This window comes from Aptenodytes forsteri, unplaced genomic scaffold (assembly GCF_000699145.1).
Source record: "Aptenodytes forsteri isolate BGI_AS27 unplaced genomic scaffold, ASM69914v1 Scaffold53, whole genome shotgun sequence".
Lineage (NCBI taxonomy): Eukaryota > Metazoa > Chordata > Aves > Sphenisciformes > Spheniscidae > Aptenodytes > Aptenodytes forsteri.
The window spans coordinates 8,464,323-8,478,676 of record NW_008795909.1 but is presented as its reverse complement, the minus strand read 5'-3'; the positions used below and the strand labels follow the sequence as shown (position 1 = coordinate 8,478,676).

Here is a 14,354-nt window from a genome sequence, read left to right as displayed (position 1 = left end):
GCAGGGAAGCCGTGCCCGCGGGCAGGCACCCCACCCGTCCCCGGCCTTGCCCCACTGGCTCCCCGAGGGCGGCCTGGGTGGTCCAGCTCTCCGTGCCCAGCTGCTGGATCCGCCCGGGGAAGGGCCGGGCGGTTCTTGCAGTGACTTACAGCCGCCTTTGTGTTACCAGCTGACAGGGGGAATTGGGTTCATCCACCACAACTGCACCCCGGAGTTCCAGGCCAACGAAGTGCGGAAGGTGAAGGTGAGTGGCTGGAACGGCAGTGCCGAACCGCGCTCGCAGGGCGCTTCGTGGAGGTGGGCGGTGGGGTTTGGCCCTACTGAAGATGCTGTGGGAGGAGACCGTTAAAGTGTGCCGGATCTTGCTGTTTCGGAACAGGAGCGCTGCCGTGGTTGCCTGCACAAACCTCTTGTTGTGTGCCAGGTGCTGTCCCACATGCAGCTTGGGGTTTTAGAACTGCCAGGCTTCCTGGTGTGGGACTATTCCCCGTAATTTCAGGAAGGAGGTTAGCCTGGGAACTCTTGGGAATCTAACGCTACTTGGGTGAGCCTTGGTGCTGGTTTGGGAGTCATCCTGTCGGTGAGCACGTGGCCACGTTGCGTGGTTGCAGACCTTTGTGAGCGGCCGCAGTAACCACTGGGCACGTGTCCGGCTTCTGCTCGGTCTGGTGGTGCCGCTTAGCCTGGCTGCTGAATCTGCTGCTTTTCAGAAATACGAGCAAGGATTCATCACAGACCCCGTGGTGCTGAGCCCCAACGACCGAGTGCGAGATGTGTTTGAAGCAAAAGCTCGTCACGGATTCTGTGGGATTCCCATCACGGACAACGGGAAGATGGGGGGCAAGCTGGTTGGGATCATTTCATCTCGAGATATTGATTTCCTGAAAGAGTCGGAGCATGACCTGCCTCTCGGCGAGGTGAGAAGGGCTTGTGAGCAGCCGATGGATGCGAGCGTTGCCTTAGGAAGCAGTGTGGCTTGTGATAAGGAGAAGGGTGAGTGCGTGGCTGTGAGGATGCTGCACCAGCTGGAGGGAGCAGCTCCACGTTGGCTCTGCAGGTCCATCTTTAACTGTATTTCCAGGGGAGAGCGTCTCGTTCATTTACGCTCTCTCTGTGACTCTTGCAGTGCAGATAGAAGAGAGCGGCAGCGCAGTTAGCGTTCGCATGACTCCTCCTGCGGGGTTATCTTTCAGTGTTGTGGAAGCCATCCTCTCCACAGCTGGTGCTCTCCCCTGGTTCAGTCATTAATTCCTGGTGTTCCTGGCTGCTGCTGTGGCCCCATGTAGCGTGCTGGCGCCAGCCAGGGCTGTAGCAGCTGCACTGCGCCCAGCGAGCCCTCCAAGTGCCAGTCTTCCTTTTCTGGACTGCCCTTCCCTGTGTGCCTCATCTAGGCTACTTGCTCTTTAAAATAACCCCCTGAACTTGGAGACTGGCAGTTTAGCCTTTATAATGCTACACTGTCAAACTCCCCTCGTACAGAAAAACGTTCTCTGCGATGCCGATGTTGATTCCTGTTAGTTCTGGCATTCCCGTTACACGAGCTGTGTAACTGTAGATCTGCGGCGCTGTCAGGTTACACCACCGCTGCCTCTTGGCCAGGCTCTGCTCTTGACTCACGACTATTTTTAGCTCTTGCTGACCGAACCTGGTATCACATGCTCATCCCTGTTTGGTTTGAAATCGCCTATAAATACCTGTAACAAGAATCTTAAACCGGGAGTAGGTTATAAAAGTGCACATGGCCCTTTGAAGCGATGCTGGCCCATTCAGAGGAACCAGATAAGAATCTCCTCTCATCCTTTACGTGGATCGTTCAGCGCTGCAAAGTTGGAAGCTTCCCACTGATAGCGTTTGGTGCTTGCCTCTGTCACCAGGCAAGGCTAAGGAGATGAATGGTCTCCTAGATCTCTCCCCAACTGCCATCCAGCAGTCGTCTTGCTGAGCTGTTTATTGCCATCCAGTTGAACACACGGGTCTCCTGTAGCTCGGAAAGCTCGTGGATCCCGCAGGCTTAGGGAGTGTGTTGGGATATGTCTGTGATTCCTCAGGCTTTTCCTGAGATGTGGGTTCTGTCACAGACAGGATTTTGGGTGGATGCAGGTGGGGTGAACCTCTTTCCTGATTCAAAGTGTCTGTTCTTATGGTATAAATAACTAAAACATTCCCTCTTTTCTTTGTTGTGCGCAACTAATCTACCTTCCTTGAGGGTTAGAGTGTTCCCTTTTAGCTTTGCCTGGCCTTCTCGAGTAACCTTTTATGAAAACATCCCATGTGAAGTTTGTGATCGCAGAACGCCGTGGGTGGGAAGGGGCCTCAAGGTCTCTTGACAAGCCTTCTGCTTGAGGCGCCTTCAGCTGGAGCAGGTTGCGTGGGGCCGTGTCCGAGTCTCCAAGGATGGAGAGGTTTCACTGCCTCTCTGGGCTGCTCTTCCAGTCTTTGACCACTGTTGTGGTAAAAGCTTTTTTCTGTACACCATATCAGATGTTCCCGTGTTCCAGCTTGTGTCCGTAGCCCCTTGCCTTTCCGCTGTGTTTTGGTGCTTGTTTGTCAAGAGTGAGCGTGGGTGAGCGTGTTTGTTTGGATTGAAGCGGCTCCTTTGCCCCGTTGACCTTGCCAGCAGCAGCGGTGGGTTATTCTGAGCAGAGCCCTTCCAGAGCCTGTGTGCTGGGGATCGCTGCCTGAAAATGAGCTTGGGGGTAGCGTTTCTGCCAGAACAGCATGGGACTCTGGAGGTGTCTCCAGCCCTTATTTGCCTGCGCTCTATTAAAAGGGAAGGCTGTTTGGGTGACATCCCAAACAAGGGTCATCTGAGAGTCGTCCCTTGTTTCTAGGTGCTCTCCCTCGGCTTGCTGAGGCCCTCTGCCATCTCCTGTTTTCACTACACCGATGGACTTGGGGGCTGATGGCCGCTGCTCGCATGGGGACAGCACATTGGAGGCTGTTCCTGTGTGTTTCTGGAGGCGTGTTGCTGTGCTGTGGGCTCCTTTGTCTGTAGAGCACTCCCACACGGCTGCTGCAGAGCGTTTCACGTGGGCAGAGGGGTTCGGTATTTTCAGATCAGTGCGAAGGAGTTCTTGTGACTTTTTATCTTCTCTCTCCCACTAGATTATGACAAAGCGGGAGGATCTTGTTGTGGCCCCGGCTGGCGTAATGTTGAAAGAAGCGAATGAAATTCTGCAAAGGAGTAAAAAAGGTACTTGCGAACGTCTGCGGCGTGAGGAAGAGCCATGGAAGCGCTGGGCTGGGAGCAGTAGTGGGTGAATGTGGGCACGTGTCCGTGTGTGGGTGGAACATGGAAGGGCTGCGTTCCAGCACGAGGAGAGGACAGTGAGGAGAGAGTGCCCGCAGCCTTCTGCCAGGGTACAGAGTTCACAAGCGTTCATCTCAAATCTGTTTGAAGTTGAGGGATTCTTGGCAGCCCAGGAGCTGAAGAGCGCCTGGCTGTCCAGCCACACGTCTTCAGTGTTCTATCCTGGCCTTCACATTTTGGCACTCAGTTCAGCTCTGTTAGGGTTTGGTAGTTTGACTTTTAACACAGTGTCATGGGTCTGATCGTTAAAAAAGATGCACTTTTTCTATGGTCAGAGTGAGGATAGCGAGTCCTTCTCCAGTCCTGCAAACTCCTTGCTCTGTTTCCCGAGCCAGGGCTGCTGGCATCCGTGGCCAAGCAGGATTTGGTAACGCACCTCTTTGAGTCTCCACCTTGTACCAGTTGCTGCCTGCCTGATGCTCCTGGTCTGCCGCGCTGCTCCGGGCTAACGTCTGTCTCCTGCAGAAATCTGCAGCGATGTTCTTTCTGTTTGTTTCAAGGCAAGCTGCCAATTGTTAATGAAGATGACGAGCTGGTGGCTATAATTGCCCGCACCGACCTCAAGAAGAACCGGGACTACCCTCTGGCTTCTAAGGATTCCAAGAAGCAGCTGCTCTGTGGTGCCGCTATCGGGACCCACGAAGATGACAAGTACCGGCTGGACCTCCTGGTGCAGGCTGGCGTGGATGTGGTAGTGCTGGTGAGCCACCCACAGGCATCACATTGGCCTGGGGGGTTGGGGTGGGCTGAGGATCCGATTTGAATGAATCCCTCTGACAGTGGGGCAGCAGCATGGCACTTACTGTCTTCGTTACAGGCCCTTCTGTGTTAGAATATGGCAGTCTGTTGACCTCTCAGACTCGTTCAGGTTGGAGCCCTCAAATAAGAGGGATTCCTCTTGCCTGGGAACTTACTCACCTTGAGTGAGTATGTAGGGTGCATCGAAGACCTGAAGGCTGAGAAGAGAAATGCTGTCAGTTAATACAGGGTCTTCTACAAATGCTTCTTGCAGTCTGCCGCCGTCCTCTCTGATATTCCTAACTAGTTTTGAATATTTGGCTTCTTACAGTTTCTTACAGTTTTCCCTTCAGTTCAGTGTTTGTCACCATGTTACTCTCTTAACGGCCTCACGTTCAGGAGTGGTCAGCCCAGAGCTGCTCTGCTGGCCTGTAAGCTTTCGGGCACAGTGGTCACTGCCTGTATTTGCACATTGTTTTCTCATCGATTGTTAGCTTGCAAGTTCACCGTGCTCTGAGGGCATGGCCGAGCAGCGTTGCAGCTGGAAATGTTTAACAGACACCGCGAGCTGGCCGGGTCACGGAGATTGGCAGGGCCTGAGCGCTCGGTGGTCGACATCTGGTATTTCAGCTGCCCTGCTGCGCAGCAGGGAGAGATGCATCCCCCCACCAGCCCTTCTGGGTTTCACAAGGAACATTCACCATTTCACCTGTAGTTTGAGACAGGGCTGACGGTGTCCTGGTGGTAGAGCCAGACGGTTATTACCTGCAGCCAGATGTGCTGCTTGTTGCCTACTGTAGAAGCCACAGGATTTAAACATGAAGGATGTTACTGAAGTCTTTATGATAAACTGCCTTGCTCAGGGAAGGTACGTTATTGTCTTGGCAGCAGCTTCTCCTCTGGTTCTGTGCTCAATTTGGGGAGTCATTTTGCCTACTTAGCCAGCTTAGCAAGAGACCCCAGTAGGCAGAGTGAAGATCTGAGGCTCTTCTGGAGCTGTATTTGTAATCTTTTGCAGAAATTCTGGTTGAAATTGGTTTTCTTTCTGTTGCAGGATTCCTCTCAGGGGAACTCCATCTTCCAGATCAATATGATAAAATATATTAAAGAGAAATATCCCAACCTACAAGTTATTGGAGGAAACGGTAGGCATGTGTTGAAGACTGTTCTTGTCTTTAAAGTATGTTTGCTGCTTAGACATAGAGGGAGCTGCAGGGACGTGGATGAAATGATCCTCTTGGTAAATGTCTGTGAACTTGAAATTGTTTCCTCTGGCTTGTGGAATAGAGCAAGACCACTCTGCAGACACAGGGCAGTATCCTACTGCTGCCACAGCTGCAAATATTTTGAAACCTTTGTTTTGCAGCACAGCGCGCTGCAGTCCTCTAGCCTGTTACACATTAGCTTCTTTTACACACCAGTTTAACATTTTGGATAATAATAGTGAATGTTGCTTAATGTGGAAATCTAATGGAAATTTTCCCTGCCTCTTGACAGCAGAGTTCAGCAGTCCTTGTCTTTACCTGGCTGGTGTGTTACTGGTGCTGCTGTTAGCCTGTGCTCTGCCCTCCCTACATGGTGTGGCCCAAAGAGTGCTTGGCACCACGCGGTGACCTCTGCTACCTCAGCCTTTGGGTGTAAGCATGTTGCAGAGTAGCCTAAAGGGCCAGTGTCATCTCGCCCACTGGGGACAGCTGGGGCAGAAACTCACTGCTGCTTTTGCAGATAGGCCTGGCAGCAGCGGACAGCCAGGCCTGGCTCTGACACAGGCTGGTGCCCTGGGTAGGGGATGTTTGCAGCCACGGGGGAAGCACCAGAGCAGAGCAGTGTCACTTGCAAATCTGCTTGTCTCTCTTCAAACCAGTTTCTGCTCCCCACAGTTGTGACCGCTGCTCAGGCCAAGAACCTCATTGACGCAGGGGTCGATGCCCTGAGAGTCGGGATGGGCAGTGGCTCCATCTGCATCACACAGGAAGGTGAGAGAGATCAGCTATCTCCTAAATAGGCTGAAGACATCTGTTTAATAGAGATTCCCTGCTGAAAAGCAGCGTAGTCAGGATGGACTTCTCCCGTTGTAAGGGCAGTGTCCAACAGCAAGCCATCTATCACCCGCTTCGTCCAGGACGTTCTCATCACCTGGGTCAAACCTTTGGGGTGGCAGCAGCAGCAAAGGCATTTCCCAGTACTGACTGAGACTGAGTAGAGCAGGTGTGGCACGTGCGGCTTTGCCCAAGAGGAGCCGCTGGCTTGGTGTGGGATGGGGCTGGCAGGCAGCTCTGCAGGGAGAGGGGCTTACTGGATCCCCAGTGCTGACGGGTGAAGTGCACTGGGCCGTCTGCGCTCCCCTTCCCTCTGGCAGCAGTGTGCGTGATGCTTGAGTATTGGTCTGCTGGGCTCGGTACCTTTCTGCAATTTCCAGGCCGCGATGGGATTTCTGGCCGTTGTCTCTGTGGTTAGCTGGAGCTTGTGTGGGGCAGACGCCATGTCACCCTTGGTTAAAAGGTGGAGAGGGGCGTCCCCAGGGCCTGGAGAAAGGCTGCCTTGAGGACAGTCCTCGTGTTTTGAACCTGGCAGGTGAGATGCAGAGGCGGTGCAAGGCGCTGCAGCCCACGAGCACAGCCCCTCTCTGCTTTGCTCCTTGGTCCTTGCCACGGGAGGCAGCAAGAGGGTAGCTGATGGCTGAAGATGCTGCATTAGCTCCGCTGATTCCAGCGCGGAGCCTTCGAGCAGCCCTGGACCTAGGCTGCGTTCCTGCTTTGCCTGCCGTGGGAGCACTGGCTGCGGGGGGTTTCCCAGCCAGGGCAGCCTGTCTCGGGTGACCTTTCTAGGGAGGTTGCGGTGTCCTTGGGCTGATGCTTCCATAGCCAGAGCAGAACCAGGATGCACGTGTCCTACTCTGGCTCCAAGGCAGAGGACCCGCTGAGGCATGCTCCGTTCTGCAGCGTGGTGAACGTCTCCAGAGGGTGCCTCTCCCAGTTGCCACGGGAGGTGGGGTTGGGTGCTGGTTTTGGGGAAGAAACAGAGCAGGGTAGAATGTGGTGCTTCACAGGAGACGTGGTTGCAAAACTCTTAACCGCAGCTCCCTGGGTTTTTGGCCCTCTTAGGGCAAGAACTCTGGCTCTTTGGATTGGGGGGGTCAGGTCACCTCTCTGGATGGCTGCTGGGGTAGGGCGAGCATGCGCTCTGCACAGCCGGGCCTGGCTGGCTTGGATCTGGCCTCTGGCTTGGCTCGGGCTAGGAAGGTCAGCTCTGTCCCACACCGTATGCTCTGCCTAGTAGCAGGTCACTGCTGGGGTCCTTTGTTCTGCTGCTGTTCTTCTGTCTCTAAAATGTGTGTGTTTGTTTTTGTTTAGCTGCTCCAAAGATCCCTCCAGACCTAAAGTCCCACAGCCCCAAATGCCCTTCTACTGTCACGGGCACCTATAGTAAGTCACTTGCCCTGTTCCCAACCCTAATTATGTGTCTTGAAGCAGGACCCTGATTTGGCTGCACATGGCCCTACTGCTTGTTTGAGAATAATTTAGCTGTAGATGCACTTGGGGTTTTGTGGCTTTGGATACTGGTTTTGAATCTGAAGTGGAAGCTGAGAAGCCTTTCTGAATTCCTAAAGCAGGGTCTGAATTGTCAAAGCTGAGGGCACTCAGGCTTGTCCACCCTCCACTCCAAAATCCAGTTCAGGAGCCTGACTGAGCTTTCTGGCTGCATCTTCTGGATCTCTAGCTGGGCGTGCCCCCACTGATCCAGTGCTGGGAGGTGATCCCTGAGCAGTCCTCGATCTAAATCTGGCCCCAGTTGTGGGGAAGTTGTGCACTGGCTAAGCTTCACTTGGAGCTAGCTCCCCTGGGGTTACAGAGGGGCTTAACTGCGTATGGCCACCTTGGCAGCTGCGTACCAGAACCACATCTTTCCCCACTGACGCCTGATCCTCATGTGGAGAGACAGGGCTCTTCTGCCCAACACAGGGTGCAGCTTTGTCTGCTCTGTACCTCTCTGATGCTGCCGCATCAAGCAGCCACCCGAGGCAAGCCTTGGGTTTTGCCCTTTCTCCTAGTTTTGACGCACCTCAGAGGGAAAGAGGTTTCTGTTGAAGATCCCGGAAGGTTTTCTCTAGCAGCTGATCTTGTAGGGCCACCCTTTGCAGATACACTAAAAAAGACAAACCCCTCACCCTGACCACTTGGCGTGTGTGTGCTCTGAACCCTGCTTTGGAAGCCTGTGCTCTGAAGCTGTGGCTCTGGGCACTGGGACAGTCGGAACGGTGCGATGCTCCCAGGGGCCCTGAGCCAAGCTGTTCCTTAAAGGGCTGGTCTCCGTGGTCACTGTTGTGAGGTTTCTGCAGGCCCTGCACTGCCTATGGCACAGTCCTGTAGGCACCGGGCTCTAGAGCCTCCAAAATCAGGTGCTTCTCTCCACAGAGTTCTTCCTTGCAGCGTTTTGCAGCCGCAATGTGGCCTTTAGCAGTGTGGTACCGAGCGAGACCATCTCTTTAAGACTAACGGCATTCATGTTATAGCTGGCAGACTCTCCCTGGCTGGCTGAGCCCTAGCTTAACAATGAGTTTTGTTCAATTAAAATCAGTTCTTTCACGATCTCAGCCTGGAGTCTGGCTTCCCTCTCTCAGCAGCTGCTGCTGAGCACTGGGAACAGAGCAACTGCAGACTCCCGGCCTCGGCAAACCTCTGCCAGGGATGTGCGCTGCCAGTGCTGCTGCCAGGCAGGCTAAACCACACCTGGAGTTCACGCTCCGAAGTACTAATCCTGCATGGCCATAATCTTACCTGGTGTATCGGACTAACTGTGACTGGAGAAAAGGCTTCCAGTTAATTGTGGGGAAGGGAAGTCTCCCTGAGAGAAGCTTATCTCGGCATACTTGCATGCCTGTGGCTGACAGATGTGTTAAAAGACGTGCCCTGCGCTGGTTTTCCCCGCGTACAACGGGAAGCCTCTTAACTGCTAGTGACTGGGAAGAGCAGGTAAATCCAAAGCTAGTAACTCCCTTCCCATGGGGCAGCTAAACTTGACAGAATCCTTGCTACGTTGCAGGGCAGGAACATAAATTATTTCCTGTAAGCCATCAAATCACCCTGCCCGTTTCCTTTTCCACTGCTGCATGTCTGTTTGTGTGTGTGCAGATGTATATGTGTGTATATATATAAAAATATATATATACATACATATACATACCAGCTCTCTCCCAGCCAGCTGCCTTTCCTTGCAAGAAACACATCATACAGCTGCTGGGTATACGGAGAAGGGGTCTGGCACTGCTAGGAGGGAGCGAGCGGCGGAACATGGCTACGTGCCAGGGATGCTCTGGAGAGGGGCTTTTGGAGTCTGCTCTGCTTCCTTCCCAAGCTCCTCACGTCTGCTGTGCACCAGGACGGGCTGCGAGTCTCTGCTGATCCCAGACATTCGATCAAAGACCCCAGTCCCAAGGTCACCCACAGCTTTTTGGAGTCAAGGGCCATGAGGATGTCCCAACAGGCATCTCCTGGGCATCCGCTTCTCTTGCAACTCGGCCTAGGGAAGGAGCATCCAGGGATTTGTGCGTTCCCGAGTGCTGGAGCATGTGTGTGCTGGAAGCCTAAAGGGCCTGCTAGGGAGGGAACGTGCTGCTGCGTGGGAGCTGACCCTTTCTCTGCTCTCTCCCCACCTGTAGTGCTGGCGTGCGGCCGCCCCCAGGCCACGGCGGTGTACAAGGTGTCCGAATACGCCAGGAGATTCGGCGTCCCCGTGATTGCAGATGGAGGGATCCAGACGGTTGGGCACATCGCAAAGGCCCTCGCACTCGGGGCCTCCACAGGTGAGCAGCACGTCGGGCGACCAGGTCGTGCATGTTGTAGGGAGTCTCCTGGGAAGGGTTTCCATATGGCATTTGATTCTGGGCACGAGGGCGTATACCTGCAGGTGGCTGGGGGCATGGGGGGTCTGTGCCCAGGGACCCTGAGGTTTTTTGCGGCTACAGCCTTCCTGCTGCTGACGTGCTGCTCTTGATCTCTTGTGCCAGTGATGATGGGCTCTCTCCTGGCTGCCACCACGGAGGCCCCAGGTGAATACTTCTTCTCAGATGGAATTAGGCTGAAGAAATACCGTGGCATGGGCTCACTAGATGCCATGGACAAGAACTTGGGCAGCCAGAACCGGTATTTCAGGTAAGAGATGGTGCTTTGGGGCAGCAGATCAAGCTTTTGGGGTTTCTCTGCTTCACAAACTTCCTTGATTTGTGCTCCCATGCAGCGAGACGGACAAAATCAAAGTGGCCCAGGGGGTCTCTGGCGCAGTGCAGGACAAGGGCTCTATCCACAAGTTCATTCCATACCTGATTGCTGGGATCCAGCATTCCTGCCAGGATATTGGTGCCAAGAGCCTGACCCAAGTCCGGTGAGTCCTTCCCTTCGCTTGTGCTCTGGTTAGGCCACAGTGCTGCCATTTGGGGTCTCTGGGCAAGCTGTACCCATGCTGTGGTGTGTTCTGCATGGTCTGACCTCGCTGTAGCCTTCGTCTCCAGTGGGCGCTGCGTCATAGATCTGCCAGCCCCAGGGATGCAGGAGCACGGGCTCCTGTGGCATATTCTGCTGGTTGGGCCTGAAATGTCGGGGTTCCCTTACTCCGCCTGGCTCTTGGGAGCACAGCAAAGACCATTCTGGCCGCAGCTGGAGGAACCAGTGTCCCTTGTCCCAGCTGCTCCAGCTGAACGTGTGCACTGTCCTCCCTGGACTCTGGCTGGCACGTGACAGGTGTCCTTTCCCCCCAGAGCCATGATGTACTCGGGAGAGCTGAAGTTTGAGAAGAGGACGACGTCTGCCCAGGTGGAGGGAGGGGTGCATGGCCTCCACTCGTAAGTGCTGCTGGCAGGACCCCTGTCTCCCTGGGGTGGGCGTTGGGGGGGAGTTAAGTGCTGCTGTCCTGTGCCTCAGCTGGCAAGCCAGCACGCTGCTGGCTTCAACTCCTGCTGCGCAGCTGGGCTGAGGCGCAGCCTGTTGTCTGGCCCGGGCCAGTGCTCCTCTCTGCCAGTGTGCCGGGGCTTTTCCCCACCATGGACCAGCAGGCCAGGAGCCGTTCCTAACTGCACCTTTGGTCCTTGCCCTGGTCAGGCGGGTCAGTAAAAGGGCTCTCCGGTTTGCTGCTCCCCTCACAGGTATGAGAAGCGCCTCTTCTGAAGGAGGCCTGTCTGTGTCTGTCATCGTGCCACTCAGCCCTGTGCCACCCCGCGCGGGAGCTGCTCTTGCTGCAGAAGTGCCATTACTCTGTGGGCTGCCTGGAGCTCCGTGTGTCCCTTGGCTGCTTCATCACCACCTGAGAGGGCCCACCCCCTGCCCAGGAGCAGTGATCCTGGGCTGGTGCCTGGAGCCTTGCACGCGTTGGCCGTGTTTTACAATAAAAGGAAAAGATGTGCAGTTGGTGTCAGCCCGGAGCCCCTCTTCCTTCTGTACTGCCCTTGTTCTCCTTCCCTGGCTCTCTCCTTCGCTTCCTGCACCCTCTCAGGAGCAGCTGATGGCCCCAGAAGGGACACTGCGTGTCAGGGGGAACGGGGAGGGGACAGGACAGCCCCTTGACAGGGCTGAGTGGATAATGCGGTGTGGAGTGTTTAAAAAAAAAAAACCTTCCTGAGAGCAGAAAACAAGTGGCTGCTGGGCAAGAAAGCAAATGGATTTTACAGGGCTGTTAGCTACTGCTGGGACCTGCCCAACCCAGCAGCAGCTGCCAGGCTGCCGCAGGACCCTGTGCCAGGTCCAGCTGCTGCAACGATAAGCATGTAGGTGCTTGTGTGTGATGTGCGCACCCACCCAGACACCCCTGGAAATGCGCTGCGCTGCAGCTGCTTACACACACCAGGCCCTTGTACCTGTACCTTCCCGTGCTTGCTCCTCACCAATCCACCTTTCTCCTTCCCTTTGTTTCTTCCCCTAACCATCCCATACTGTCCCCCACAACCCCCCAGATGCTCGTCCCCACGTTGCCCCAGCAGCTGCACCCCTTGGGCTGGCTGGTGCAGGCGCTACAGATCACTTGTACTGTTTGTTTGCCAGAAGACATGTGGACAAGGAACTTGGAACGGCACAACTGAGAGCTCACGGGCTTATAAAGGAGCCGGGGTTTGCGTTTCTGCATGCCTGACCAGTGCAAACCTCCCCTGCATGGCCAGGTTACCTGTGCTTGCAACACCAGGTGCCAAAGGTGTTTTACATGTGTATCAGGCCCCCCCCCCAACACATGCAAATGTCACTCTGCCGAAGAGCGCGTGTTTACTGTCAGCATTTTGTGTCTCTAATGTTGTTGACTGAAAAAAAAGAATCACTCCGCAGCATGGCAGTGTCAGATTTACACATGCTAAAACCAGAGCCTTGAATTACAGCATAACGGTGTTGGTGTCAAACATTCATTAATGCAGCTGGCTTGTTAAGCAAAGCTAGCCCATGGCCTGCCTCAAGGCTGGGGACCGCAGCCGCATACCCCCTCCTTGGACCCACGGAGGCAGCAGGGTTTGGGGAGCGAGGCTGCGATTCAGTACGTGTACCCCCCACCCTACCCCCAGGGGTGGCATCCACAACCATGAGCCAGTGCAAGATGGGGCGGGGGGCAGTGACCCTCTCTGTGTGCCCTGCTTGAGCCATGAGCCTGCAAGGGAGACGGGGTGCAGCACCTAGTGCTGAGCCGGGACCGACTGCAGCTCGAGGCTTCACAGGGGGGCAGTGACCCTCTCCGTGTGCCGTGTGCCCTGCTTGAGCCTGCAAGGGAGACGGGGTGCAGCACCTAGTGCTGAGCCGGGACCGACTGCAGCTGGGGGGGGGGGGTACAAAACCCCACAGGAGAGCCCGGGGCAGGCCAGCGCCAGCTGGGACGCACCAGTTGCCAGTGCTGGCCGTGCCCAGGGAGCTGCTGGCAGGTGGTGACCCCAACACCGCGCACGCTGCCCAGGGAGCTGTGGTGGCCAACACAGCCACCACCTGGCCAGCTCTGCAGGGGCGGCGAGCACGCGCAGCCTGATGGTGCATTACAGCCCCCCCTCTGCTGTGCATTAACCAACATGCAATTGCCTTGTACTTCCAATTTACATGTATTTTCCTTCCGGAGCCCCAAACATACCCAGGGGCGTGCAGCTCACCCCGCCAGCCTCCACCCTGCCTCGGGGTGATGGCTTCCTGCTGCCAAGGCAGAGCAGCAGGGCTGCGGTTGCAGTGCTGCCGGCAACGCTCGGGCCTCGCGCTGTGCCCTGCAGCCCCCAGCACTGGGCAAGGCGGCCGGGAAGCCAGGGACTTTGGGGCAGAGCCAAGCCCGCGCATTTCACAATACCCTCCTGTGTGCAGAGAGCCACCACCCAGCCACAGCCGGGCTCCGACAGTTTAGTCCAAAGCATTTCTCCGCTGGGGGTGGTGAGGGCTGGGGGCTCCAGGCAGGGAAGAGGAAGAGCTGTTCAGCCCGTGGCAGGCAGAGCCTACATCCCCATGTAGGTACCCCGCGGAGGGATGAGCCCAGCAGCTGCCACGCGCTTTTCACTTGTTAGGAAGTTGAAGGTTGCGCACGCATTTGGCTGTGAAATAGAAAAAGGAGGGAGTGAAGCCCGAGGCCTCGGGCAGGAGATGCAGCCCTTCCCCATGGGGCACATGACCCCCTCCCTCCTGCCTGTCGAGGAAGGGGCCGGGGGGCTGCACTCCCAGTGGCCACCACCCTCCTCTTCACTGGGGTGCTGCCTGTGCACACCCCTCTGCACACCCCTCCTCACCGTGTCCTGCACCTCCACAGCGATCCCGCACTCCCGCATCTGCTTCAGCACGGCGGGGTGGAGCCGCTCCACCCTGTCTCCTGTGCCCAGCACCAGGATCTCTGCAACCAGGACACGACCGCAGGCAAGGGTGGGCAGGGCTGCACTGGGGCTGCCTCGGCCCAGACCTGCCCTCCCTGCAGGGTCAAACAGCTTCCCCACAGCCGCCCCTACAGGAGCCCAAATGAGGGGGAAGCCGGCCCCGCTGTGCCCCTCCAGCTGCTGCTGCAGAGCAGAACGATGCCAGAGAGCAGCTCCCTCCCCCAAAACGCTGGCAGGGCACTGCGGGGTGGGCTGGGGCAGAGCTGAGATGGCCCCAAGGGGCAGCCGGGCCCCAGCAGCCCAGCACAGCTCAGGAGCCAGCTCGGGCAGGCTGTGACAGCGCAGGGCCCCGGCCGCCCCACGTACCTATTTGGGGCTCCAGCAGCCGGAATAGCGACAGACTCTCATGCGAGATGTCCCTGTAGGAGCCAACCTGCGGGGACACGGAGGGCACTGAGCTGGGCAGACCCCCCCCCGGGGCGGTCGCCCACAGCGCGGGTG

General features: G+C 56.3%; 2 protein-coding genes across 2 annotated transcripts in view; one reads left to right on the top strand and one right to left on the bottom strand.

Annotated features, from left to right (window-relative positions):
* Window positions 1–11,446, top strand: part of IMPDH2 (inosine monophosphate dehydrogenase 2) — a 17,813-nt gene extending 6,367 nt beyond the window's left edge. The window contains exons 2-13 of the mRNA XM_009284527.2: window positions 5–244; window positions 711–917; window positions 3,106–3,193; window positions 3,811–4,010; window positions 5,103–5,193; window positions 5,929–6,024; window positions 7,402–7,473; window positions 9,708–9,851; window positions 10,056–10,200; window positions 10,286–10,429; window positions 10,803–10,886; window positions 11,187–11,446. Coding sequence (XP_009282802.1) covers window positions 5–244; window positions 711–917; window positions 3,106–3,193; window positions 3,811–4,010; window positions 5,103–5,193; window positions 5,929–6,024; window positions 7,402–7,473; window positions 9,708–9,851; window positions 10,056–10,200; window positions 10,286–10,429; window positions 10,803–10,886; window positions 11,187–11,208 — 1,533 coding nt within the window. The 3' untranslated portion in view covers window positions 11,209–11,446. The remainder of the gene's footprint in view (window positions 1–4; window positions 245–710; window positions 918–3,105; window positions 3,194–3,810; window positions 4,011–5,102; window positions 5,194–5,928; window positions 6,025–7,401; window positions 7,474–9,707; window positions 9,852–10,055; window positions 10,201–10,285; window positions 10,430–10,802; window positions 10,887–11,186) is intronic.
* A 1,643-nt stretch (window positions 11,447–13,089) lies between these two features.
* Window positions 13,090–14,354, bottom strand: part of NDUFAF3 (NADH:ubiquinone oxidoreductase complex assembly factor 3) — a 5,099-nt gene continuing 3,834 nt past the window's right edge. The window contains exons 2-4 of the mRNA XM_009284526.1: window positions 14,220–14,286; window positions 13,773–13,873; window positions 13,090–13,580 (exon numbers count right to left, since the gene is read on the bottom strand). Coding sequence (XP_009282801.1) covers window positions 13,485–13,580; window positions 13,773–13,873; window positions 14,220–14,286 — 264 coding nt within the window. The 3' untranslated portion in view covers window positions 13,090–13,484. The remainder of the gene's footprint in view (window positions 13,581–13,772; window positions 13,874–14,219; window positions 14,287–14,354) is intronic.